The following is a 25316-nucleotide window of genomic DNA, read 5'->3' on the forward strand; positions in this document are numbered from 1 at the left end:
TTTCCTCCCATTCAAGGGCTCTCTTGGCTCATCCCCCAACGCTGCCCGCTCCTTCCCCTTCTCCGGACACATGCACCCCTCCCTTGAGGCAGGCGCAAGGACAGACAGACCCAGCCAGGGACCCCATCCTCCCACTGTTAAATACCCCCCTCTCCCGGAGCTGCCTGCCACCCCACATTCTGGAAAGCTCTCTGACCCACCCTGAGGGGAAGGCCGTCTAGACCAGGCTGTCCGCATGGAAACATGATGTGTTCGTGCACTTTTCAATGTACCCGTCGGCACGTTTCAGTGGGAAATGGCTGCGGTGAGGTTTTGATCTTTCCTTGAGCCAAATAAAACCAAAGAAGTGGCCCTTCAGCATACGCTCCGTGACAAATAATGAGTGAAGGCTTTGAAATTGAGGAGCATTTTCCTCCTAGGCACTTTCCCACCTGGACAGGCCACCCGTGCAGTGTCTGGACCAGGGATGTCTACTTGCTCCCATGCTGGAGGGCTCCCACGCAGGCCTAGAAAGAGGGCCACTGACCTCTCGGTGATGATACTGGGGTTCACAGTGACCACGTCCGTCTTGACCCCCACGTCCATGGTGTACTTCTCTGAGATGGGGGGCAGGTTACATCTGCAAAAGAGAACGAGGCCGCCCGACCAGAATGGGGGGAGGGCGGGGACAAGGTCTCAGTTGCTGTCCGTGGTGCTGGGCAGTGGGTGAGGGGAGGCTCGGGAAGGAGGTGGGGCAGGGTGCAGAGGGCAGCCCCTAAGGGGGCCTTCCAGTTGGGCTGTGGCGCAGGGAGCAGGTCCAGTCTCTGGTCTTGCTGAAGTCCCAAGATGAGGGAGCAAAGAGACCACCCTCTGCAGTAACAAGTCCCAGAGGTCCCTGGACTCCCCGGCAGGACAGGTCAGGGCCTGGAAACTGGAGCTTTCTTCGAGGAAGCAGGAAGGGCTCAGCAGCCATGGGAGGCAGAAAGTCGGTGACATAGTGGACCAATACAGTGCCGCACATGCTGAGCCCCCGGGGGAGGGACAGGAGTGACCCCCAATCAAGTCCTCATCCCCCCCGCCCGTCTATGATTGTGCCCCCTGAACAGCCAAAGGGATGTGCCCATGTAGTGAAGGGAAGGGGAAGCAGCTCCCTGGGGACTACCCAGATGGGTGACAGGGAGGGGGTGTGTCCATGGGCTCCATGAACACCGAAGGGACAGCAAGACCCTCCCTGTGGGCTTTGAAGAGGCCAAGCTCAGGAAGGCCAGCAGAAAAGTTCAGGGAGTGGACCCTCCCCCTAAAGCATCTCTGGGACAGCAAAGCATCTCTGGGACCCCTGGTTTGGGCTGAAGGAGCCCCACTGTGGACTAGAGAAGGGAAAGGGGATAAATGTGTTTGTTGGTTTCCCAGCAGCACCCAGACAACAGTGCATGGTTCAGGGATGCACCCGCTGGGGACGGAACCACGGAGCGGGTTAGGCAGGCGAGGAAGGATGTCCCTGCCTGGGCTGTGACTCCAGAAACACTCAGGGCTTGAAGAGCGATTGGCTCACAGAGACTTGCTCTGTGCAGGGCACACATGGTCTACGTGTGTGCAGGAAAAGTAACAGAAACAAGCAACGAGGAACTGTGAAAGTGGGTGTTCAGTGGGGCATGTGGAGAGCGGGCAACCCGGTCAGAGTCAGTCCCTGGGGGAAAGGCTGCGAGGTTTGAGGGAGAAGCACTTATGGGTGCTGGGGAGTTGCACACACGGGGGGCAAGTGTAGCAGCCTTGGGCAGAGACAAAGCAGGGACCTCCCAGGAGGGGCAGGGGCCATGAAGGACTGTCCTTGTGCAGGGGAAATCGCCTTTGTGACAATGGGCACATACACTGGGGATAGCTCCCCTGACTCCAGCCCCCTCGCCACGCCAGGGACAGGCTGAGCAGCATCTCTGCACAGGGAAGGCACTGGACAGGTGTTTGGGTCAGTGAATGGGCCACTGTGATGGCTGCAGGCCAGGGTCTGGCCAAGTAACTGGGGAGAGTTTGTTCCTCCAGCCGCAAGCAGGTGGTGGGAGCAGAGCTCCAGGCTCTGAGGGCTGCAAAACTGTCACCTGGCCTGACCCTCCCACACGGACACCCGGACAATGTCCCGGCTCCCCAGTTCCCATGGAGGAAGCAGAGGCCCAGAGTGGCAGCCACAGATCCACTGCTTTGTAGGAGGCAAAGCCAAATCCATTCCTCGGGGCTGGAGCGATAGCACAGCAGGTAGGGCGTTTGCCTTGCACGCAGCCAATCTGGGTTCGAATCCCAGCATCCCATATGGTCTCCTGAGCACCGCCAGGAGTAATTCCTGAGTGCATGAGCCAGGAGTGACCCCTGTGCATTGCCGAGTGTGACCCAAAAAGGAAAAAATGCTGAATACATTGCTGTCCTAAAAGGGGTTGCAGGGGCTCCCAGCCTGTGCCAGTGACCCCAAGGCCAGTCCACTGCCCACTACCCAGGCAAGGGTGAGAGGAGGGGACAGCAGAGCCATCCAGAGCCCCTCAAGCAAAGGGCAGGAGCCTCTTGCTCAGAGCGTGGCCTCTACGGCCAATGGTTTGCCCCAGCTGGGCCAGTCCCACTCCCAAGAGAAACATTTCTGTCACCCCACACCACTGCCCCTTCCCACGGCTTGCCCCCAGGAGCGGGACCCAGAAGGTGCTCCAGTAAATGCATGTGCTAAGGAGTGACGGGATGGAAATGCTCCAAGCCCCACCCCCCAGAGTGGCAGGAGGGACCCCAGGAACCCTCCAGTCAGTCAGAGAGGTCCCCCACCTGTCCCTTCAAGAAAGCAGCCACCAGGGCTCCTTCCATGGGGGGCAAGTTCACACCTCTCACCCCTGTGAGCGGCTCCAGCACCCCAAAATCCTTGTTTCCTTCAGCTCATTCTAACCCATCTTCTCTCTACAAGGGTCCCCCAAAGAGAGGGGGCATGTGGCTTAGCACAAAGAAGAAGAAACGACAGGAAGGGGGGCTGGAGCGATGGCACAGCGGGTAGGGCGTTTGCCTTGCACGCGGCCGACCTGGGTTCTATTCCCAGCATCCCATATGGTCCCTGGAGCACCGCCAGGAGTAATTCCTGAGTTCGTGAGCCAGGAGTAACCCCTGAGCATTGCTGGGTTTGACCCAAAAAGAAAAAAAAAAGAAAAGAAATGGCAGGAAGGACTCGGGCTTGATTATAACCAGAGACATGCTGACAACTGGGACTGGCAGCAGGCTGCTCTGGGTTCAAGCCGGGGCCACCGAGAGGGGAGAACTTATGTGGGGCTGGAGGGTGGGGGCGTGTCTCGGAGAATCTTACCAATGCCCAGACAGCCCCCAGGATTCTCAGTGTCTATGTATCCATGGTGCCCACTGCACAGATGTGGAGACTGGGTCCCAAAGGAAGGTGAGACACAAACCCGAGCATTCAGGGGGTGGGGAGTGGGGGTGACCGTCTAGCGGGCAGGGCAGGGGTGTGGAAGGTGGGCCCATTACCGGAAGACGAAGTCCGCGCTGTCGATCTCCCGCCCGCAGCGGCTGCTCTTCAGGATGCCCCCGTTGCCCACCACGGCACACTTCTTAAACTGGGAGCGGTAGTACGGCATGTCCTGGGGGGACACGTGCATCAGGAGCTGCCCTGCACCACTGGCAGCTCGCCCTCTGTTCCCACATTCCCCCGACCAGGAGAGGAGGGAGCAAGGGGGTCCTGGCTGCTGCAGAGAGAAGATAGGTCAAGAGGCTGGGCTGCCCTCCCCGCCCCAAGGGACCCGGCCCCGGGAGCTGGAAACCTCCGGAACTCAACTGTCGCCATGCTCATGGCCGCTCTTCTCACAGCCGCTCTTCTCACGGCTGCTCTCCATGTGCTTGGGCCGAACCTCATCCATGATTGAACCCCCGGAAAACCCAGGTGTGCGGGACTTTGTGACTGAGAACTCTGGGTTCAATGGGACTGGGAATGGAGTTCCTCTGCCCGTATCACCCTGTTTCTGGCAACTCAGCAGCCACGCTCATAAGTCACCTCTGACTGGCACCAGATAACCTTGTCATCAGCCACCATCGAGATCACATGTCCTTCTCTATTGGAAGGGAGCATAACATGATGCTCGCTATAACCATGCTGCCGGACCCCACACCACGATGCTTCACCCAGCACGCTCGGGAGGGGGGCGGGTGAGAGCCCTCCCTGGCCCAAGTGACCCGGCCCCAGCAGCCGAAAACCTCCAGAACTCAATCACCGCCATGCTCATGGCTACTCTCCACACATTCGGGCTGAGCCTCACCACAAGTGAACCTATTCCTGGACCGCTGCCACATTCGAGGCCGTGTGACACTTCATACCACATACCCTACCCATACTCCAAGAGTACCACACCACATTTGATGGAGTTCAAAGGAGGAGGCAACCAATCTCAGAGGGAAATAGTTTTTTACAGATACATACACACACACACACACACACACACACACACACACACACACATATATAAAAGTACATAAGGCTCAATCTCTAACAACATGTTAGTAATCTCTTATAGAAGGGCTTAATGGCCCCTGGGTGAAATACAAAAATCTTCATCCTCTTTCCTCTAAGGATACATTTTTGTAGCATTTTCAGCAGTTTTTTATAAAAACAATGCAAAATATAATATTTCAGTTCTGCTTTGGGATAGGTATTGGGGTTCAGGATGAAAACACCCAAAATATGGTGGTGGGAATGGTGTTTTAATACTAAATGTAATCAAATATTGTGGACTACTTTATAAAATTTAAAAATTCTATATAAGAAAAAGGGTTAGGGCTGGAGTGATAACAAAGCAGTAGGGCATTTGCCTTACATGCGGTCGACCCAGGTTCGATTCCTCCACCCCTCTCGGAGAGCCCAACAAGCTACCGAGAGTATCCTGCCTGCAGAGCAGAGCCTGGCAAGCTCCCCCTGGCATATTCAATATGCCAAAAACAGTAACAACAAGTCTCACAATGGAGATGTTACTGGTGCTCGCTTGAGCAAATCAATGAGCAACATTGACAGTGACATTAAAGAAAAAAAGAGGCTGAGCTGGGCCCTTGTCCAGATCCTCATAGACAGGCCCGGGGCTGCCGGCTTCCAGAAAGGAGACAGGGTGGCTCTGGGACCCGCACCCTGGGTTTCCCAGTGCCGCCAGCTCAGCCTCTACATACTCTGGAACACTGTGATGCTGGATGCACATATGCTGTGGGGACAGGAGAGGCGACGGCGGCAGAGGTGGGGGTGCGGGGAGGAACATCCAGGTACCAGGTGCCCTGTCACTTCAGGTGAGTCTCAGATCTGCCCTGTTCTGGGCGGAGGACTATGAGCTGGGACATGTGTGAGGCATTAGGGACAGTAGGGACACAGGCTGAGGTCACGGGCTGAGCAAGCCTCAGAGGGATCCGCAAGAGGTCGTGTCCTGGGAACTCTTCAGGGAGGGAAAGAGCCCCTGAGCACAGGGTGCAGGGGGAGGGGGGCATCAGAACTCTCCCTGGAGCGCTGCAAGTGATCACCTCACTTTTCTGTGGGAAGCCACACTCCGAGGTATGGGGGCTACAACCAACTCAATGTTCAGAAAACCAGGTGGTGCCAGCGATCAACCTGGGCATCCTAGATGCCAAGCACATGCTCTCCAGCCCATCATCTCACTGTGACCTGTCACACCAGGGCTGGCTGCCCCTCAAAACTCCCTGCACACTTCCCTGGGATCACATGTGAGGCGGCAGGAAGACGTGATTGCTGACTCACATGTGAAACCTCCCCGCGCTGTTCCCCGGCATCCCTGCTCTGAGCCCTAGTCCTTCCCCTAGTCCTGCAGAGAGAGGGAGCCCCCCACCCCTACAGCCCAGCACCAGCAAGAGCACAGGCCTGGAGGCAAGGGTCAGTCATCAATCCCCTTGGCTTGCCCAGGACTGGGGTCTTTGCACCAGAAGCAAAACTCACAGGGCAAAACCAATGAAGTCTGAGTCCACCAAGATTGGAGGCTGTTGTTAAAATAAAGCCAAGCTGAACCCAGGTTTTGTCCCCTGATGAAGTAAGCAAACCATGGGCAAGTTTCTTGCACTCTTGGCAACTCTGTTTTATACAATTTGCTCTGGGTTCAAGTTTTCTTGTTCGTACAAGGAGGAGAACATGGAGCATTTCCTGCACTTCTGTTCTCTGCTCGGCCTTCTGATGCTGGAGACCAGCAGCTCTTTGTCATGGGGTCGGCTCAGCAGTGTCTGTCCTGAGCCATGTGAACTTAGGAGCAACCCCTGCCACAACAGCCAAAACTGTCCCCAACTGTGCCCCATGTAATGGTGTGTGACACAAAAGTGTCTCGGCAAGAAGATAGGGCTGTTAGCATCAGATGTGCCTGTCCCTCTGTCTCTGACACCCACATAACTGCTGGGCAGCTTTTTTCCCAACACTACTTCTTGCCAGACCTGCCTGAGGATGGCCCATTGGCACTGTGGCACTCAGAGGCTGGCCCCAGGGGTCTTGTGGAAAACCCCATTGCACAAGGTCATCAGGAGTCAGGAGCTCCTGCAGGACATGATATAGCTGTCTCTGGGCAACGTCCTCAGCAGTCCTCCTTCCCTAGAGGGATGGTCCAGGGAACCATGAGGGGTGGGGATGGGGAAAGTGGCACTCTGACTTTTATCATGAAGGGAAGAAACCAAGTTTCCTCGAGAGATCGTGCAAAGGCTTTTCATGTTAGCTGCTGGTATTTCCCAATCATCTCTCCACCAAGACTACCCAGCTACTTCTCAAAATGCTCCATTCATACTATGCAGCTGTTAGGAAAGATGAAGCTATGAAATTTTCTTATAAGTGGATGGACATGGAAAGTATCATGCTAAGTGAAATGAGTCAGGAAGAGAGGAACAGATATAGAATGACTGCACTCGTTTGTGGAATATAAAATAACATAATATGAGACTGACACACAAGGACAGTAGACACAAGTGCCAGGAATATTGCTCCATGGTTGGAAGCCTGCCTCATGAGCTGGGGGAGAAGGCAGCTGGAATAGAGAAGGGATCACTAAGTCAATGATGGTTGGAGGAATCATTCAGGATGGGAGATGTGTGCTGAAAGTAGATGAAGGATAAAACATGATAACCTCTCTATCTATATTGCAAACCATAATGCCCAAAAGTAGAGATAGTATGTGGGAAACTGTCTGCCATAGAGGCAGGAGGAATTGAAAAGTGGGGGTAATACTGGGGGCATTGGTGGTGGAGAATGTGCACTGGTGGAGGAATGGGTGTTCTATCATTGTGTGACTGAAACTCAAACATGAAAGTTTTGTAACTATCTCACGGTGATTCAATTAAAAAAAGAATATAATGTTAGAAAAAAGAAAAAGAAAATAAAAAAATGCTCCATTCCATAACTACAGAATCTTCCAAGTAGGTTGTTTATTAGAATAGACCAAGAAGGTCTATTTGTTAGAAACTCAAAGAAATATTTGCCTGGGGGAAATACTTGTAGGGGATGTGCTCTAATTAAGAGGGTGGTAAATCTTGGCTCACAGCCACATCTGACCCAACCTATTTTCCTAACAGCTCACAGCTGAGAACACATGTGGTTTTGTTCTCCTAAATTATTATGTGGCTATATTGGCTTATTTGTTCATTATATTTCCCAAGTAGAATATGAGCTATCTAAGAGTAAGTACCTTGTCTACTCATTCATCCTGTATGCCTCACTCCTAAAACGGTGTCTGGTATGTAGGAAGTACACAGTAAGTACTTTTGAACAAATAAATGAATGTATGCCAAAAACAGAGGGTATGATGGATGGGTGAGTGGCTGGAGCTACTGATGTATGGGTAGTGGATGGATCTATAGATGGATGGATGGATGAATGGATGAATTGATGGACAATTGGACTGATGGATGAGTAGGTGGATAGATGGATAGATGGTTAGGTAGTGGACGGGTAGGTGAGTGGATTGAATTGATGAATGGGTAGGTGGTTGGGTGGGTTTGTAGATGAATGTGGTAGATGCATGAAAGGATGGATGGATGAACAGATGGATTGATGGATGAGTAGGTGGATGGACAGATAGATAGATAGATAAATAGTAGATGCATGAATGAATGGACAGGTGGATACATAAGGATATTTGGGTAGGGGAGTGGGTGTAGAGTTGGGAATTTTATATTTTTAAGTGATTAGAAAAAAATCAAGACTATTTTATGACATAAAATTCAGACCTGGAGTGATAGGACTGTGGGAAGGGCACTTGCCTTGCATGCAGCTGACCTGGATTGGATCCCCAGAGTCTAGTATGGTTCCCTTAGCACCACCAGAAGTGATCCCTGAGCATCGGCGAGTGTGGCTCATAAACAAAACCCAGAGGTTTATATAAAATTCAAATCCCTGTGTCTAATAAAACCTAATGTGGCACTGGAAACTGCCTCACTGACTGATGGATTCATGATCTCTGGCTGCTTTCACACTCAAACAACAGAGGTGAGTAGTTATGACAGGTGCCATATGGCTTGCAGAGCCTGAAATATTTGTTATCCAGCCTTTTCTGTTCTCTGAACAGTTGGCAAGCCTGACTCCAATTCCCTGGACCTTGGTTCTGGACCCACAGCCCTCCTTGAGCCCATATGTCCCGAACAAGCTGGGCGGCACTGACGGGTTTCACCTGTGTCAGACATGTTGTTCACCTGCTGTCATATTCTAAGCAGCTCCCACCTCATCTTCCTCTGGCACTGTGAGGTGGGGTGGGGTCTTGTTGGACACCTCTCCACCTTCAAATACTCCTCAACATCCCCCACCCGACCCCTCAAAGCTCAGTTATGCTAATACTCTCCAGCGAGTAACAGAGACAGGGAAGTCTTGGGTCTCTCCCGCAAACCAGAGCCTCAAATTTTATTCTGAAAAAAACTAAGCATGGGGGCTGGAGCAATAGCACAATGGATAGGGCGTTTGCCTTGCACATGGCCGACCCAGGTTTGATTCCCAGCATCCCATATGGTCCCCTGAGCACCGCCAGGAGTAATTCCTGAGTGCAGAGCCAGGAATAACCCCTGAGCATCACCGGGTGTGATCCCCCTCAAAAAAAAAAAGCAAAAAAAAAAAAAAAACAAAACTGCCTCTGAAGCCAGAGTGATATGCAGGAAGGGCATTTGCCTTGCACACAGCCAACCAGGGTTCAATCCCCAGTATCTGTATGTTCCACTGAGCACTGCCAGGTGTTGGTTGTGGTCCCAAAACAAAACAAAACAATAACCGAAAAACCCAAAAATGCCCCACTGAGTATTTCTACAAACTGACAGCGCTGAGCTCCCTTCCCCCACCCCGCCCCCATGCCCAGCCTTCTCTCAGTGGTGGCTTCGAGTTTGTCCCCCAGAACCTCCTATTCAGAGGGTGGCACAGGGATCAGCTGCCAAGTGCAGCCTCAGGGACCCTCCCTGGGAGTCTGTGCAGCCAAAAGCGCAGGGGGGAGGCTTGAGTCATGGCAGTAAGAATGGGGAGCACTTGCTCCATGGACTCTACCACCAGGAACCGCCACGCTCCACCTCACGGCTTACTTTAGAACTGGGTGGAAGGAAACCTTTTTCTGCCAAGGGTCATGTGGTGTTTTATAACATCACCCACAGACCATACGATACATGCAGATGGGCCACGGCCAATCATATGTGAAGCAAGTGTGTCAGGGCCAGGCCACATGATTTTCTTTCCGGGCCACACCCAGCAATGCTTAGGGCTACTCTAGGTTCTGTGCTCAGGGCTCACTTCTGGTGGTGCTTAGGGGACCAGACGAGAGGTTGGGGATCAAAACGGGGTTGGTCACAAGCAAGGCAAGCACGTATCGCTCCTGACCCCGACCACAAGATTTTTCACATGGAGGGGACAGTCCCATCCATTTTAGGTGGAAGGAATGAAGTAAATATCTGTGTTACTTAAACCTCTGATACTTAGATGTTCTGTTAGGAGCAGCCGTGCCAATTTCTAGTGCACATGCCAGCATCAGAGACAGAGAGACAGAGACTGTGGAACAAGGGACCACCCAAGTCTGCCTTGTACCACATCAGACTTCTGGTGCCTTGCTTCATACTAGTTTATGATTTCTAGGGTCACACGCCTTTGAATGTATGGGTTTTGCTCTCCTGCATCCCTGGGGTAGAAGATCAGTGCTTCATTATTTCCTAGACTTCCCCAGGATGCCTTTTGCAGGCCAGGAAAGAATGAAAACTGGCAACCACAGAGCCGGAAACGGACAACCACCCGCTCTCCAGAAGTTATTGAAATCACAGCCACAGGGCCATCACCGAGAGGCCCCCAGAAGCCCCAGAGGGTGCTGCTCTCAGCCTGAGAGATGATGTCCACTGTTCCAGCTGCTCTTCCAGGCCATACTGGCTCCTACCCTTGCCCTGGCTTGCCAGCCCCCAGACCAACCTTGGGGAACATGCGGAAAATCTCCTGGTTGATGTGGAAGATGCCACTGGTATCCACCTCGTACTTGAGCTTCGTTCCCAGGGGCGTGTTCTTCTGTGTGGTGAAGAGGAAGGATGGGGCATTGCAGCACCTGGACAGCGTGGACCTGCCGGCAGAAGACAGATGGGGACAGGCTGATGACTCAAGGCAGAGCCCGGCCCCTGGAACAACAAAGGGTCGTAGACCCTGGAGGAGACAGGGAGCTCCGTTCCCCCACCCCACCCCCATGCCTCCCGTCATGGCAGCCCAGCTGCCCCAGCCCCCTCCTCCCCTCCTGCAGCTCTGCTTCTCTCCAAATACCCCATCCCCGCCCACACCCTCAGACCACACCGGCCTCTGGGGGCCAGAGCCAGCAGGACGCCCCCTGCTGCTTCACCATCTGCTGATCTCAGCCTGCCACCACGGAAGGCCCTGTGTGCGGGGACACCTCCTTCTCTAGATCCCACACACAGCCTCAACAACCACAATGGAAAAGGGAAAGGGAGAGAGGAAAAGGCCCAACTAACCCGCGTTGCTGAAACCTGGGTTATTACATATGTGTTCCCAGGTTCCCCTAAATCAGATCTAGCTGCACTGAATGAACACCCCAACATAAGGGATGTCAGATGCAGAGAGGCCTGTAGATTCGCCGCCAATCAGGAGAATGTTAAGAAGGGCATTGCTGCCGTGCGGGCACACACTCTGCTGATTTGGGTCAGAGCTGGAGTAGAATAAGATCTCCCGGGGTGCAGGCCCGCAGGGAGGTGGAAGGAGCCCCCGGTGCCGAGTCAGAGCACTTCCCCGGGGAAGAGAAGAAGGAAGTGACACAGCGAAAGAGGTCCGAGACTGGGCCGCCGGGGCCCCGTAGCCCATCACAGTCCTGGAAGCAACGAGGTGAGCAAGCGAGGACATGCGGCCCAGCACCGGACACGGGGCCCAGCCAGCCCGGGTGCCGAGACATGGCCTGCCCTGGGCCCAACCGGGGCCAGCGCCAGGGCGAGGGGGAAGGAGGGTGCGGGGGACAGTGGAGAGAAGCGAGGGCAGCCCTGGGAGGATGGAGAAGGGCAGATACTTGAAGTGGTTGGCTTCCGAGATGTTCATGGCCCATTTGCACATCTGCAGGCTCCGCCACCTGTCGAAGAGCTCCGACTGTTTCACCCTGGGGGAGGGGAACACAGACCGTGTGAGAGGTCGGACCCAGACATGCGTCTCCCCTGACCCACGGCCACTTCATGGTGCTCCCTGCATTTTTCTCTTCTCTGGATGCCCCTGGCCTCAGCAGCCCTGGCTGTTTCCTGCAGACGGCTCTCCTGCCAGCACCCAACTCCGAAGCAGCACCCTGAGCCACCCGGTGACCAAACAGCCACCTGCCCTGCCTGCTCCAGGTGGCCAGTGACAGGTGTCAGACAATGAGGGCCAGTGCCAGGCCACCAGGTGCACGAACATTATTGACACTTGCCAGTCCTACACCTGCCCACCCTGTCTGGCCCAGCCCTCCCACAAAAGCCTGCGGATGGGGCTGGAGAGACAGTTCGATAAGTTGGAGCACGAGGCTCAGGTCCGATCCTCAGCACTGAGTCACTTGGCACCCCCTACGCCCCCCCCCACACACACCCATTCCAACTGAAAACAGCAGCAACAAACCATAATGCCTAAAATGAGAGAGTGAGGGGCTGGAGCGATAGTACAGTGAGTAGGGTGTTTGCCTTGCACAGCCTTGCACAGCATTTAGGGTGCTTGCCTTGCCTATGTTCGATTCCCAGCATCCCATATGGTCGCCCCGAACACTGCCAGGAATAATTCCTGAGTGCAGAGCCAGAAGTAACCCCTGAGCATCGCCAAAAATTAAAAAATAAATAAAATTTTAAAAAAACAAAATAAAATGATAGAGAGGGGAGAGGGTGCCTGCCATAGAGGCCGGCTGGGTGGGTATGGTTTGGGGGTGTGGGAGATGGAAACTGGGGACATTGGTGCTGGGGAATTTTACACTGGTGGAGGGATGAGTGCTGCATGTCTGAAACCCAATCGTGAACAGCTTTGTGATGCTCTACCTCATGGTGATTCAATAAAATTTAAAAAATTAATAAAAAATAAAAAACAGTAGCAGCAACAAAGGCATACCAGAGGCGTCCCCGCACAGCACACTAGAGGTATTTCTGGTGCTCCCATGTGGCTGTCCCGGGGGAGCTGTGTGGCCTGTTAGTGAGGTGCCCAGGTATAAGCACCTCCTCCTCCTGACTATCATTTATGTGTCTATGTGCCTTACCATGTTTGTGTTGTTTTAGTTTTTCAGTCACATTTAGCAGTGCTCAAGGCTTAGTCTTTGCTCTGTGCTCAGGGATCACTCCTGGCAGTGCTCAGGGGACCATATGGATTGAACCCGGGTTGGCAACATGCGAGGCAAGTGCCCTACCTATCGTACTATCACTCTGGTCCCTGCTTGTTAATGCAAACAAACCCTGGGCACATTTTCAAACATTCCTGCTACCTGCTCACCCCAGAGACCAGCACAGTTCTCCCAGAAAGGGCATCGGCAGCTTCCCAGCACTATGTGGGCCTGTGATCACCCCACTTCCCTGGCATACAGGAGGGTTCACAATAAGCCCACATCTTTGCTCCCTCTCAAGAGCAGATCATAGTTTCTGGGGCAGGGGGATGGTGAAATATGCATCTGCAAAGCTTGGTGCTACTTGAAGTTCAACATTCCCTGTGTGAGAGCCTCAAAGTACCCCCAGGAAAAGGACTGGCCACCACACCCCCTCCTCCCTCTAATGGAGCCCAATAACAAAATTTAAATTCGTTCTTAAGTTGCCAATTGCCATGTCCATACTTAGAATGTTGCCTCTCAATCAGTCGGGATGGGAGATGCATGCCGAAAGTAGATAATGGACCAAACATGATGACTCTCAGAGTCTGTGCTGCAAGCCATAATGCCCAAAAGTAGAGAGAGAGTATGGGGAATACTGTCTGCCATGAAGGCAGGGGGAGGGTGAGAAAGGGGGGGTATACCCGGGATATTGGTGGTGGGGAATGTGCACTGGTGGAGGGATGGGTGTTTGATCATTGTGAGATTGTAACCCAAACATGAAAGCTTGTAACTATCTCACAGTGATTCAATGTGGAAGTCGATGTGGAGGTCTCGTTCTGTTCAGCAGGGAGAACCCTTCGTAGGGCGCAGCTGAAAGAACAGACGCAGAGCCCGGAGGAGGGAGAAAAGGCATTTATTCTATGGCAGTTACAGTATTTATACCTCCCTGTTGGGAGGAGGTGGTGCCAGGACCCCCAACAGAAATGCAGGGTGTGGCACGGGATTTAGCTAGTAATAAACAAATGCTGATAGGATAAGATCAGTAAGATTAGGAGTGGCAACCTTTGCTAGGTGTGGCATGGGGTTAGCTAGTGATTAAACAAATAGTGACAGGATAAGATCAGTAAGGTAAAATGGCTCCCTACAATTCAATAAAAATTAAAAATTTCTTTTTCTTTTTGAGTCACACATGGTGGTGCTCAGGGGTTACTCCTGGCTTTGCACTCAGGAATCATTCCTGGCGGTGCTCAAGGGACCATATGGGATGCTGGGAATCGAACCCCGGTAGGCCGCATGCAAGGCAAACACCCTACCTGCTGTGCTATTGCTCCATCCCCCAAAAAAATTTTTTTTAAAAAGAAAAAAAATAGAATGTTACCTCTCTACACTGTCTCAATGCTTCTTAGAACAGAGAACATTAGGTCCAGCTTCTTAGAACAGAGTCTGCGGAATGTGGCACTGGGGAAACATCCAGCACTCAATGAACCCAATCAGTGACACGAAGTCAATGGTCACCTTCCCTTTTTCACATGGTGCCTTGTCCTTGTTTCAGGGCCAGCCCTGAGCACTGAATCCTTATCCCCAAGCTATCTCCTCTCTCCTACCCCCTGCCCCGCCCCCACCTTACCCCCACAGGCTTATTAGCAGCTCAAATGCATTCCCCTTTTTCCTTGGTAACTGCTTTTCCATTCTTTGGAGGGGCATAGTTTGGGGATCACATCAGCAGTGCTCAGGGGCTATTCCTGGCTCTGTGCTCAAGAGTGACCCCTGGCAGTGCTCAGAGCCAAGGGTGTGATGCTAGGGATTCAAACCTGGGTCCTGGCCACCACAACTGCATGGAAGGCCAGTGTCTGGCTTCCCATACTATCTTTGGACCTGCTGTTTTCTTATTTTAGACCACCCAAAGCCTGCTGGCTTTCCTTTAAGCTTTAATTTTATGGGTGAGTCTCCTGTTCCAAGTTCTCAGAGGCATCTCAGAATAGGGGGTTCTGTTCTAGACAAAGTTATTAGGGCCAGAAGCATGAGAGGGTCAGACAGGCCAGCCCCTCCAACTCTTGTAGCAAAGAAATGAGGCGTCAGTCACTGATCACTGTGGAGGACCACCTCATGGAGACCGTCAGCTCCACGTGACCATGGGCCGGGGACTCACTCTGGAGCCAGTGGTTTCCCACTGGTAAGATATAGAGACACCAAATCCTGCCAGACAGAGTGACAAATCTATGACTTCTCCCCGCCTTCCACGGGCAGCCTAAGTCAGTGGTCTTCAGCCATTGGTCCATGGATCGGGGCAGGTGTAGAGGGATGCAGAAAGACTAAAAACTGCTGTTCTACCACTTGTTGTAATTGTCGGTCTGTGAACCTCACGCAGGAGGCAGAGTGTGGGTGTGGCCAGGTTGAAGAATGCAGGTCGACGGGAGAGGACAACCCTGAATCCTGGGCCCACGGGGTGTGGCATGGCCCCTGGGCCTGCTTGGCAGGGGAACTGCATGCAGCCAAGTGCTCATGCCTTGGCCCTGGGTCACAACCTGTGTCACCTTGGATACATCACAGCAAGCCTCAGTCTCCTCATCGGGAAAGTGGAATCAATCATAACCCTGCCAGCCCATCACAGGGTAATTTTCCAAAGCATTATACAGAGTCAGAGCAAACCCCATCAACATTCCAACGGCAGTCTTCAAGGACATCGTGTTTACATAGAATCTAGGATAGAGAGAGCACAGCCTTGCATGTGGCCAACCCTAGTTGGATCCCTGATACCGAGGCATTCCCCACGTATCCCTGGGTGGAGGATGGCGGGGCAGGGGTCTGGGGGGAACGGTGTGGTCTGGTAATCACTGCAGGGCCCAAGCAGTACCTCACTGCATCGACCCACCTCCCAGTGGGCAAGAATTGCCAGGAGGCACCCCCAAATTCCCCAACACTGCTTGGGAGATCCTTTAATAAACAACAAAAATACAGAATCAGCCATCACAGGCGGGGCAACTAAAAATAGCTGTACCTCTCAGCCCGGGAAAAATGGGAAGGTGTGGCGTAGGGGAGTTGATAAAGCAGGCATGAGCGTGTGGCACGTGAGTGGTGGGTAAATGGAGAGCAAAGAGCCTACGTGCATGGCTGAGAGTCAGACAGAAAGAGCAGGAGAAGCAGCTGAGAGCCCCAAGGAGCAGGGCTGGGGGAAGGCCCGGAGGAAGAGGGGTGGGGAACAGGACATTTTGCACGTGTGAAAAGTCAGACACAAAATCCGGGTGTAAGCGCAATCAGGAGACTAAAAACGCGTGTCCTTGCATGGCACATCAGCACAGCAAAGACGGGCCCGAGCACACTTGGCATGTCCTAAGGGAAGTGGGGATGCTTCCCAGCCCGCACAGAGGGGAGAAGGGTCCTCCTGAAGCTTGTCAGGGTGGCCCGCCTGGGGGAAGAGCAGCGTCCCTCTGCGCCTCCCACTAGACACGCGCTTCCTGTAGCCCTTCTCATTGCATCAGAACAAACGCATTTTGCTGGGTGGAACCAACCACGGATGGCTTTTTGCTTGCGGCCCACACTGTCACCAGATTTTTTTCTAGCCTGGTGCTAGAGATGGGAACAACCGAGAAGGAGGTGATAATGACGACCTCATTTGCCTCCTTTCCTGCCATGGTTGGCTGTTTCCAGGTCTCCTCTGCATCCTCCGGCCACTCACGCGCTCAGCAGACTGCTCTGGGGCCAGGGCAGGGTCCGAGTCAAGGGCTCCGACTCCCAGGGCACAAAGAACACCCCAATCTGAAGAATCCTGCCCACGGGGCCTCTCTGGTGCTCCACTTCTCTCTCGGTCTCAGAACTGGACTCAGTGCGTGGGTCCCCACCCCAGAAAGAAGGGGAAATTGAGGCAGGGAAGGCTTAGGACAAGAAAGTGGCTGTGAACAGTAACACAGAAGCTCAGCCAGCACTAAGCATCCCAATACATCCTCAGTGACTTTAGTGACACCATTGTGAGCTATAACGATGATCACAAATTGACTCTTACTGATCTAAGTGTTGATAATTCCATTTGTCTTTGAAACAAACAATATGAAGTAAATTTGCTAGTGCCTGTAAGGAGGCAGGCTGGGTGGTGGGTAGGAAACTGGGGCCATGGGTGGAGAGAAGGACTGGTGGTGGGAATACTGGCTGGACACCGGATGCCTGAAACAACTGTATTATGAACAACTTGGTAAATCACAGTGTCATAATTAAAAATGAAAGAGAAAAGGCTATGGGACAAGAAGGGAAGGGAAGGGAAGGGAAGGGAAGGGAAGGGAAGGGAAGGGAAGGGAAGGGAAGGGAAGAGAAGGGGAGGGGAGGGGAGGGGAGGGGAAGGGAGGGGAAGGGAGGGGAGGGGGTAGGGGGAGGGGAAGGGAGGGGAAGGGGTGGGGGAGGGGAGGAAAGTAGGGGGAGAGGAGGGAAGTAGGGGGGCAAGAGAGGAGGGGAGGGGAAAAGAAGGAAAGGGAGGGGAGAGAGGGGAGGGGAAAGGTAGGGAGGAGAGGAGAAAGTGGGGAGGGGAAGGGAGAGGAGAACAGAGGAGAGGGAATGGGAAAGGGGAGGGGAGAGAGGGGAGGGAGGAGAGGGGTAGGAAAAAGAGGGGAGAAAGTAGGGAGGGGAGTGGAGGGAAGAAGAAAAGAGGATAAGAGATGGAGGGGGAAGGAGGGAGAGGAGGGGAAGGAAGGAGTGGGGAAAAGAGGAGAGGGGAGGGACGGGGGGAGAGGAGAGAGTAAGGGAAAGTGGGGAGGGAAGGGCAGAGGGGAAGAGGAAGGGAGGAGGAAAGGGATGGGGAGGGAAGAATGAGAAGAGGGGAAGGGAGGGGAGGGAATGAGGAGGGAAGAATGAGGGGAGGGGAGGGGAGGGGGAAGGGAGGAAGGAGGAGGGGAGGGGAGGACTCCTGGAACACTGAAAGCAGAGTTCTTAGATCACTGCTCCTCCTGCACACGGGCACGCGGGAGTGGGAAGGCGGGAACCACGCTTTAGCGCTCGGTCAGCGTATCTGGTCCGTGGAGCAGTCTGCAGGGCAGGTGCCAGTCTGCAGGTGTACCAGGCCTGAAGAGTACACAGCTCCGGCAGGACTAAGCTCAAGCACCATCCTTTCTCTCACACCCTTTCCTCACGTGTCGCCCCAGAGCAACTCTGCGGGCCCCTGGGCCTGCGGGGAGGGAGGCATTCTGCAAGTGGGGACTTTCCGGCCCACTGCTTTTTACCATCCACGCGAGCAGTTTGGGATGGGAGTCAGCCCCCGGTGAATCACAGTCTTCCTTGCCTGTCTCCTCAGCCCGAACGCCAGCTGGCATTCGTGTGCCTTCGGGGCCTTGGCGCACAGCCAGCATCCCCCCACCCCCCGCCCTTGATCCACAGAAGGGATGCAGCCTTCTCCGCGGATTCAGCAGCTCCATGAGCCGCTGGTGTGGTCTGGGCCAAGGCACAGCAGAGCCCACAGAGGCTCGGGGCTGTCAGAACCACTCACAGCAGGGGCCGGCCTCGGGCTCTCAGATTTCAGCCCTGGAAGACCCCGAGCTGAACCTCAACTCTGGGCACCCACTATCTCTGCGAGCTGATGCACGAATAACCAGGGAGCTGCCTCCATCTTTCCTACCCTCTCCCAGCCCCCTCAACCCCCAGCACCTAGACTCCCAGAGGGGTGATGGGTCAACCAGTGCCAAGCCCGAGGGGTCAGCAGCTGGGAGGGTTGCACAGCTCAGAAGAGGCCCAAAAGGGCATCCGAGGCAGAGGCGAGCAGGAGAGGCGAGCCCACCAAATCAATCCACAGGCCCGGATGGGGCCGAGAGAGGAGGTTTCCCCATCACACATGTGACTCGTGATTCGGATGTTATGTAGAACGCCCAGCCCTGGCGTCATCAGGACCCCTGGGAGCTGGGCTGTGTCTTCTGCGGATTCCTGTGCTGAAGTTCTCAGAACGTGCCTTTGGAGACCTTTAGAGGTCGTTGGAGACCTTTAGAGGTTGTTAAATGACATCACAAGGACGGGTCGACACCGATGGCCGAGAGAAGATGGAGGGGAAGGCGGCCGTCTGCAAGCTCAGGACAGAGGCCTCTGGAGTAACCAGCCCCGCCACACCTGAGCCTGGACTTCAGGTCTCTGCCTGTGAGTTCTTCACTCAAGTCTGCGGCCCTGGGTCAGGATGGTCCTAGCCAATGAGCCTTGGGGGGCAAATATAGCAACAAGACTGGTGGACAGTGATGCAAAGGGGAGGATCTAGGTATGGAACTCACAGACCTTCCGTTACCATGAAGATACTTCGCATATTCGCATATCCCGAGTTTACAGTTTAGGGTGCAGAGAGTAGTATAGTGGGGAACGCGCGTGCCTGGCACACAGTAGACCTGGGCTTTGGTCCAGCACCAAATATGGTCCCGAGCCCTGCCAGGAGTGATCCCTGAGCACAGAGCCAGGAGTAAGTCCTGACCACTACTGGATGTGGTCCAAAACTCACCCCTCCAAAAATAATTTCCTTTTCCCCTGGAATACACTCATGCCCTGGAATACGCATGCCCTCAACCAGGGTGTCAGAGGTGGTCCAAAACTCACCCCCCACCAAAATAATTTTCTTTTCCCCTGGAAAACACAAATGTTTGTCCTCAACCTAGAGTGTTCCCCCACGGACACACAGAAGGGCCTTAACTCTGAATTCTGGTCTCTCAGATCATGGTCTCCCACTTACATGTTCATCAATCCCAGTCTTGTCTGTGGTCTGGGTTGCCACGAAGCTAATGAAACCCCACCCCCAGTCACACCACGGCCGCTGTGCCACCTGCTTGAATCCCTCAGGTGGACACCCCTGACCTTCAGAGAAAAGCAAACTCAACCCTCCAAGGCTCTGCCTGGGCTGGCATCTGTCTGGCCCCCTCATACGGACACTGCCCTGCCCTGGCCCTTCCCACAGCATCTTCTGGCATGAGCGCTGGCATTCCCCCTTTCTGGTTGGTGTGTGTCAGCCAGGGCTGGTGGGCTCGACACGGGTGTAAGTTTTAAATTTAAAAGGTACGGTGGGCACTCGTGCTCAGGACAGGACTTGAGCGTTCAGTAGCTGAGAGCCACCTCCCCAGGCTGGTACACGGTGGCGGTGGATGGACGGACGAAGGTCCGGGGGAAACAGCGAAACAGGAGGATCCCCAGGCTGGTCAGTAGTTGGTTTATTTCTCTCTCTTCCCTGGGGTTGTCTGACTCTCCCCTCACCGCAGTCATGGCAGTTGTAGTCGTTGTTTTGGTCGTAGTCCCGGTCATCACAGTTCCATCATCCTAGTCTCCTCGTGGACCTCAAAGTCCTCTCTTTTGTTATATCTTCTTCCTCATCTTGACATAGTCTCATAGTTCCTCTACTTCCGAAAGTCATCATGGTCATCTGCTTCCCCTTCTAATCCCCAAATTTCCAAAGTCTCAGTTCTCCTGCTCATCTTCAACGTCTCGTCGTCAACTTTCTAGACCCTAACGTCTAGTCCTCAGCATCTAATCTTCACAGTCTAGTCGTCAACCTTCTTGTCGCAAACATCTAGTCCCATCTTCAACATTTTGTTCCGGCTTTTTTTGTCCCCCTTACAGCATAGTTATATAGAAATCATAAAGGGTAGGAATACACAAAGGCGGAGTTGAACATTCTCATACCAACAAAGAGATGTAAAGGCTCTCCTTCAGGAAATTAACTCAAGGACAAAAATCTCATCTGAGGATTCAGCATTACATATTACGAGGAGATCCGCTCAAGGGAGGGATTCCATCCAGGATGAATTGCTTTCTCCTTTCCTCAGCTGAATTCACCTCAGGGTGAATTCCTAGTAATTCATTTAAATCATCATAATATATCTACTTCTTATAATATTTCTAGCAATGTCATTTTGTATAATGTAAGATATGTATAATGTAAGATAATGTATAATATAACAGTAAGATACATATATATATTGAATCACCGTGAGATATAGTTACAAAGTTTTCATGTTTGAGATTCATCTATATAATGATTGAACACCCATCCCTCACCAGTGCAAATTTTCCACCACCAATGTCCCCATTATCCACCCCCCCAATCTCAGTCCTCACCCCGCCTCTATGGCAATTTCTCCGATACAGTTTAAGAGATATATCTTAAAGAGATATATTTAAGCTTAAAGGTTGGCTCTTCCTGGGGACATCTCACTATATATTCCAGACCATAGTCCTCAGGCCAGGTTAGTCTTCCTAATCCCAGCAGGCTCCTTATTCAGTTACTTCTTTTTGGGTCATGACAGAGTTTGTCCATGACTGTGCTCTTAAATAGTTAAGTATTATGGCACTTAGCTTGGCCCATTTCAATGCCAGGGTAGCTCACAGCTTGCCCTGGGTCCATCCAGTTCCTCATCAAGACCCTGCTCTTAGAGTGCTAGGAACTGGGAAACTGAGCCTTCAGTCAAGTAAATACAGATGCCCTTAATTCCCATATTACATAGTACAACATCAATTGTCTTCCTGTGTCTATACAAAAAGGACATTGCTAAATAGTCCATACAAATGACATAAAGGAAAGAGAAAAGCAATATAGGACTATTAGTACCTGATGGAATTGGGTGTGCCTGAGGGGCACTGTTGTGGGAGTGGCTCAATAAACCTTAAGGTCCCTGTGAGAGGAGCAAGGACAACTCAATGTTATCCAACACTCGAGGGTGGCACATAGTTTCTTGGGCTTCTTCCTAGAGAGGGTCCAGAGACCCCTGGTTAGAACAGGGATGTGGGTAGCACAGCAAAACCCACTGGGCATTTGGTCTCATCTTTGGGGTGGTCCAGTAGTTGCTGTGTCCATGGTCTCTGCATGATGGCCCTGTGGCTTCTGGGGAAGAAGGTGGGTGTGGAGTAGGGTGAACATAGACAGGGCACTTCGAAACTGCACCCCTGCGACCAGCCGTCTGCTTCTGGAGACCTTACCCATCTCTTCAGCACTTCCCAGCGCGCATGAGTTGTGTCTGAATTGGGGAGGGGAAGGAAAGCCTCAGAGCAGTGAAGCCGAGATGAGTTGGCAAAACTCAGAGTTCGCATGGAGTTCTGAGTCATACTGATCCTAGGATCTCTCTGACCCATGACCTGGAAATCAGGTCAAACACCTAACAGAGCTGCGTCCGCTGCCCGGAGGACAGGGACAGCAGGCAGAGGCCACATCCAGGGGGTCAGGCCTCAATGTGAGCACCTGACTCGGCTTGACTGTAACCTGGCCCGCATCGGGACAGAATTGCTTCCAACAGCCATGGGCCTGTCCAGCCTGGCCGTGCACGCTTTCTCCTGAGGGGGCCAGATGCCAGTCTATGGCAGGGGATGGGGTTAGTGGGGAACAGGGAAGAGCTGTAGACACACACACACACACACACACACACACACACACACACACACACACACACACACACACCCACCCCACAGAAATACAGCTCGTGAGCTGTTTCTCCCAAAGGCTGATTTGGGGAAGCCAGGGAGCATGGTCCTTCTGTCATTTGCTGACGAGGGGGGCAGGGACAAAAGTAAAGGGCTGGGAGTGACCCACTGGACCAGAGCACGTGCTCTGCATGTGGGCGCCCCAGGTTGGATCCCCAGTGCCATGCTGTTCCCTGAGCCCCACTAGGTGTGGCCCTTGGCCCCACCACCCAACAGAAGCAAAGACGTTTCCTCTGGGGGACCTGAGGCCATGTGGCCTTTCTGGAAGGAGGCAGACAAAGAGCTGCGGGCCCACGGGCAGGGGGAGACTCACAGCAAACATCTTGGCATCACTTAAATGCTGTGCCTCTTCAGTCATGTTTTAAATACCCCTGGAGCGATAGCACAGCAGGTAGGGTGTTTGCCTTGCATGTGACCCGGGTTCAATTCCTCTGTCCCTCTCGGAAAGTCCAGCAAGCTACCGAGAATATCCTGCCCGCACGGCAGAGCCTGGCAAGCTTCCCATGGCGTATTGATATGCCAAAAACAGTAACAAGTCTCACAATAGAGATGTTACTGGTGCCTGCTTGAGCAAATCGATGAACAACGGGACGACACTGCTACAGTGCTATCCTTAATGACGACGGAACACTGCTAGCCAGAAGGCAGATGGCTCAGCTCTGGAACGCAGAGGGCAGAATTTCAGGCACCGCATTCAGAGCCGCTCGATTTCCCTCTGAGACGCCCAGTGATGCTAATCAGACACTGTAACTGAGCCGGGGCTGCAGAGCCAGAGGTGACCTTGCCAGTGTGGCCTTTGTCCTCAAACTCTCACAGTCCTCACTGCCTTCCTCCCCAAGGGCTCTCCAAATGCCCCCCCAACTCCCCCCAAATAAGACCTACTTTTGCCTCCTCCCACAGATCCACCCGGTTCTACTTCCTCCCACCTCCCAGCCCCCACGTTCCCACCCCACAACCTTTCCCATGTCCCCACCCTACACATGCACTGTGCCCATGGGCCCCACTTACATGGACAGCACCTTCACTTCCAAGATTTCCTGCCTCAGCTCCAGACATCTCGTGGAGTTATATTCAAGAGGACCCTCGTAAAACTCGAAGTACCTGGGGACCGACAGGAACAGGGGTCACCACACAAAGAAACCACCCCCAGATTTGGAGTTTGTCAGGGCTCTTTGGGGCAATAGGGAGGAGGTTTTAGTATCTATCCTGGTCAGATCAACCCAGCCCTCAACTAGTGGATGATTCATCAAGGGGACCCCCTGGCTTGAGCCCTGTTCCCTTCAACCAGGAATATAAACCCACTTCAGCCACAGGCACGTTTGCTTCCAACTGGGTGACTGAGGGGAGGGATGGTGGCAGGGGTGCGGACGAGCCTGGGGTGCAGTCTGGCTCTCATTGTCCCCTGAGGTCAGTCCTGGAGGCAGCTGATGGCTCTCACTTGGCTGTTCCAACTGCCTAGGGAAGGGGAAGCTATCCCCTTCACACCTCTGGGATACTGCCCATTCCATGCCAGAGCATCCCGATAAGGCCAGGGTCTCGGTGAAGCCACATTCCCCTTTTTGTTTGGTCGGTTTGGGGGCCACTCTTGGCAGTGCTAAGGTCTCATTCCGGGCTCTGCACTCAGGGATCACTCCTGATAGTGCTCAGAGAGACCATCTGGGGTGCCAGGGATCAGACCCAGGTCAGCCACATGCAAGGTCAGCGCCATTCCCCTGACCTGTCTCTCCAGCTCGTAATAAAGCAATGTCAGTAGCACCTCCTGCTGCAGAGATAAATTAGGTTCACTCTGAAGTCTGGAGCAATAGCACAGCGGGTAGGGCGTTTGCCTTGCACGCAGCCGACCCAGGCCCAGGTTCGATTCCTCCATCCCACTCGGAGAGCCCGGCAAGCTACCAAGAGTATCCCATCTGCATGGCAGAGCCTGGCAGGCTCCCCGTGGCATATTTGATATGCTAAAAACAGTAACAAGTCTCACAATAGAGACGTTACTGGTGCTCGCTCGAGCAAATCGATGAACAACAGGACGACAGTGCTATAGTGCTACAGTGCTGAACTGAGGTCTAATGTGTATTTTTAAATGTCCTTCATCACTTAGGTGATTCCTGAGTGCAGAGCCAGAAGAAAGCCCTGAGCACTGCTGGGTGCTGTGCCCAAAAAATGACCACAATTTTTTTTTTTGCTTTTTGGGTCACACCTGGCGATGCACAGGGGTTTCTCCTGGCTCTGCACTCAAGAATTACCTGCTGGCGGTGCTCAGGGTACCATATGGGATGCTGGGAATCAGAACCCGGGTCAGCTGTGTGCAAGACAAAGGCCCTACCCGCTGTGCTATTTCTCCAGCCCCGACCACGGATTTCAGATAAAGATTTCTCCCGCATCTCCCAGAAGCCTCATGACAGGAGGACCTAAGGGGGCTGAGGAAGTGTCCCAGGAAGAGTACAGGCTTCACATGTGTATGTGGCTCCAGGTTTCATCCATGGCAACCTCCAAACGGCATAAAAAAATTATATTCATAATATTAAAAATATTTTCAGAATCATGTGGCAGCTGTGTGTACATGTAAATTTAACATACACCCCAATGCTAACCTCCTTAAACATTTATGTAAGTAAGCTATTTGTTTTTTATTTGTTTCTTGAACCACACCCAGCTGTGCTCAGGGCTTACCCCTGGCCTTGTGCTCAGGGAATATTCCTAGGGATGCCCAGGGGAACATAGGCAGTGCCAGGAATTATTACCAGGGTCGACCATGTGCTAGAAAAACAGCTCTAGATTATCTTTGGCCCTGTAGGTATGCTTTTAAAAATAAATTAATTTACCCCCAAATTAGTTTCTTTTAAAAACATTCATAGGGGAGGGAGCAATTGTAATTGGGTAGGGCGTTTGCCTTACATGCAGCCAATCCAGATTTGATCCCCAGCACCCCAGATGGTTCCCCAAGTACTTCCAGGAGTGATTCATGAGGGAAGAGTCAGAAGTAACCCCTGAGCATCACCCGGTGTGACCTCTCCCGTAAATAAATAAGTAAATCATAAAAACATTCATAACTTTTAGATATATAGTGATCAATTTTATACTCGATCATCTCAATTCGCCTTATTGAGGGAATAACAAGAATATTTTAAATATTTTAAAGTAGGGGCTGGAGCGATAGCACAGCGGGTAGGGCGTTTGCCTTGCACGCGG

The 25316-nt window shown here is 52.9% G+C and overlaps 1 protein-coding gene across 2 annotated transcripts in view; it reads right to left on the reverse strand.

The window, feature by feature from the left end:
* The window catches only part of ST8SIA5 (ST8 alpha-N-acetyl-neuraminide alpha-2,8-sialyltransferase 5), a 62128-nt gene that overhangs the window by 4021 nt on the left and 32791 nt on the right, over positions 1-25316 (reverse strand). For both annotated transcript variants that reach the window (XM_012932185.2, XM_004606105.2), the window contains 5 exons: positions 23139-23231; positions 11481-11567; positions 10391-10535; positions 3478-3590; positions 527-619 (listed from right to left, as the gene is read on the reverse strand). In XM_012932185.2, the coding sequence (XP_012787639.1) occupies positions 527-619; positions 3478-3590; positions 10391-10535; positions 11481-11567; positions 23139-23231 (531 nt within the window). The remainder of the gene's footprint in view (positions 1-526; positions 620-3477; positions 3591-10390; positions 10536-11480; positions 11568-23138; positions 23232-25316) is intronic.

This window comes from Sorex araneus, chromosome 2 (assembly GCF_027595985.1).
Source record: "Sorex araneus isolate mSorAra2 chromosome 2, mSorAra2.pri, whole genome shotgun sequence".
NCBI classification, from domain to species: domain Eukaryota; kingdom Metazoa; phylum Chordata; class Mammalia; order Eulipotyphla; family Soricidae; genus Sorex; species Sorex araneus.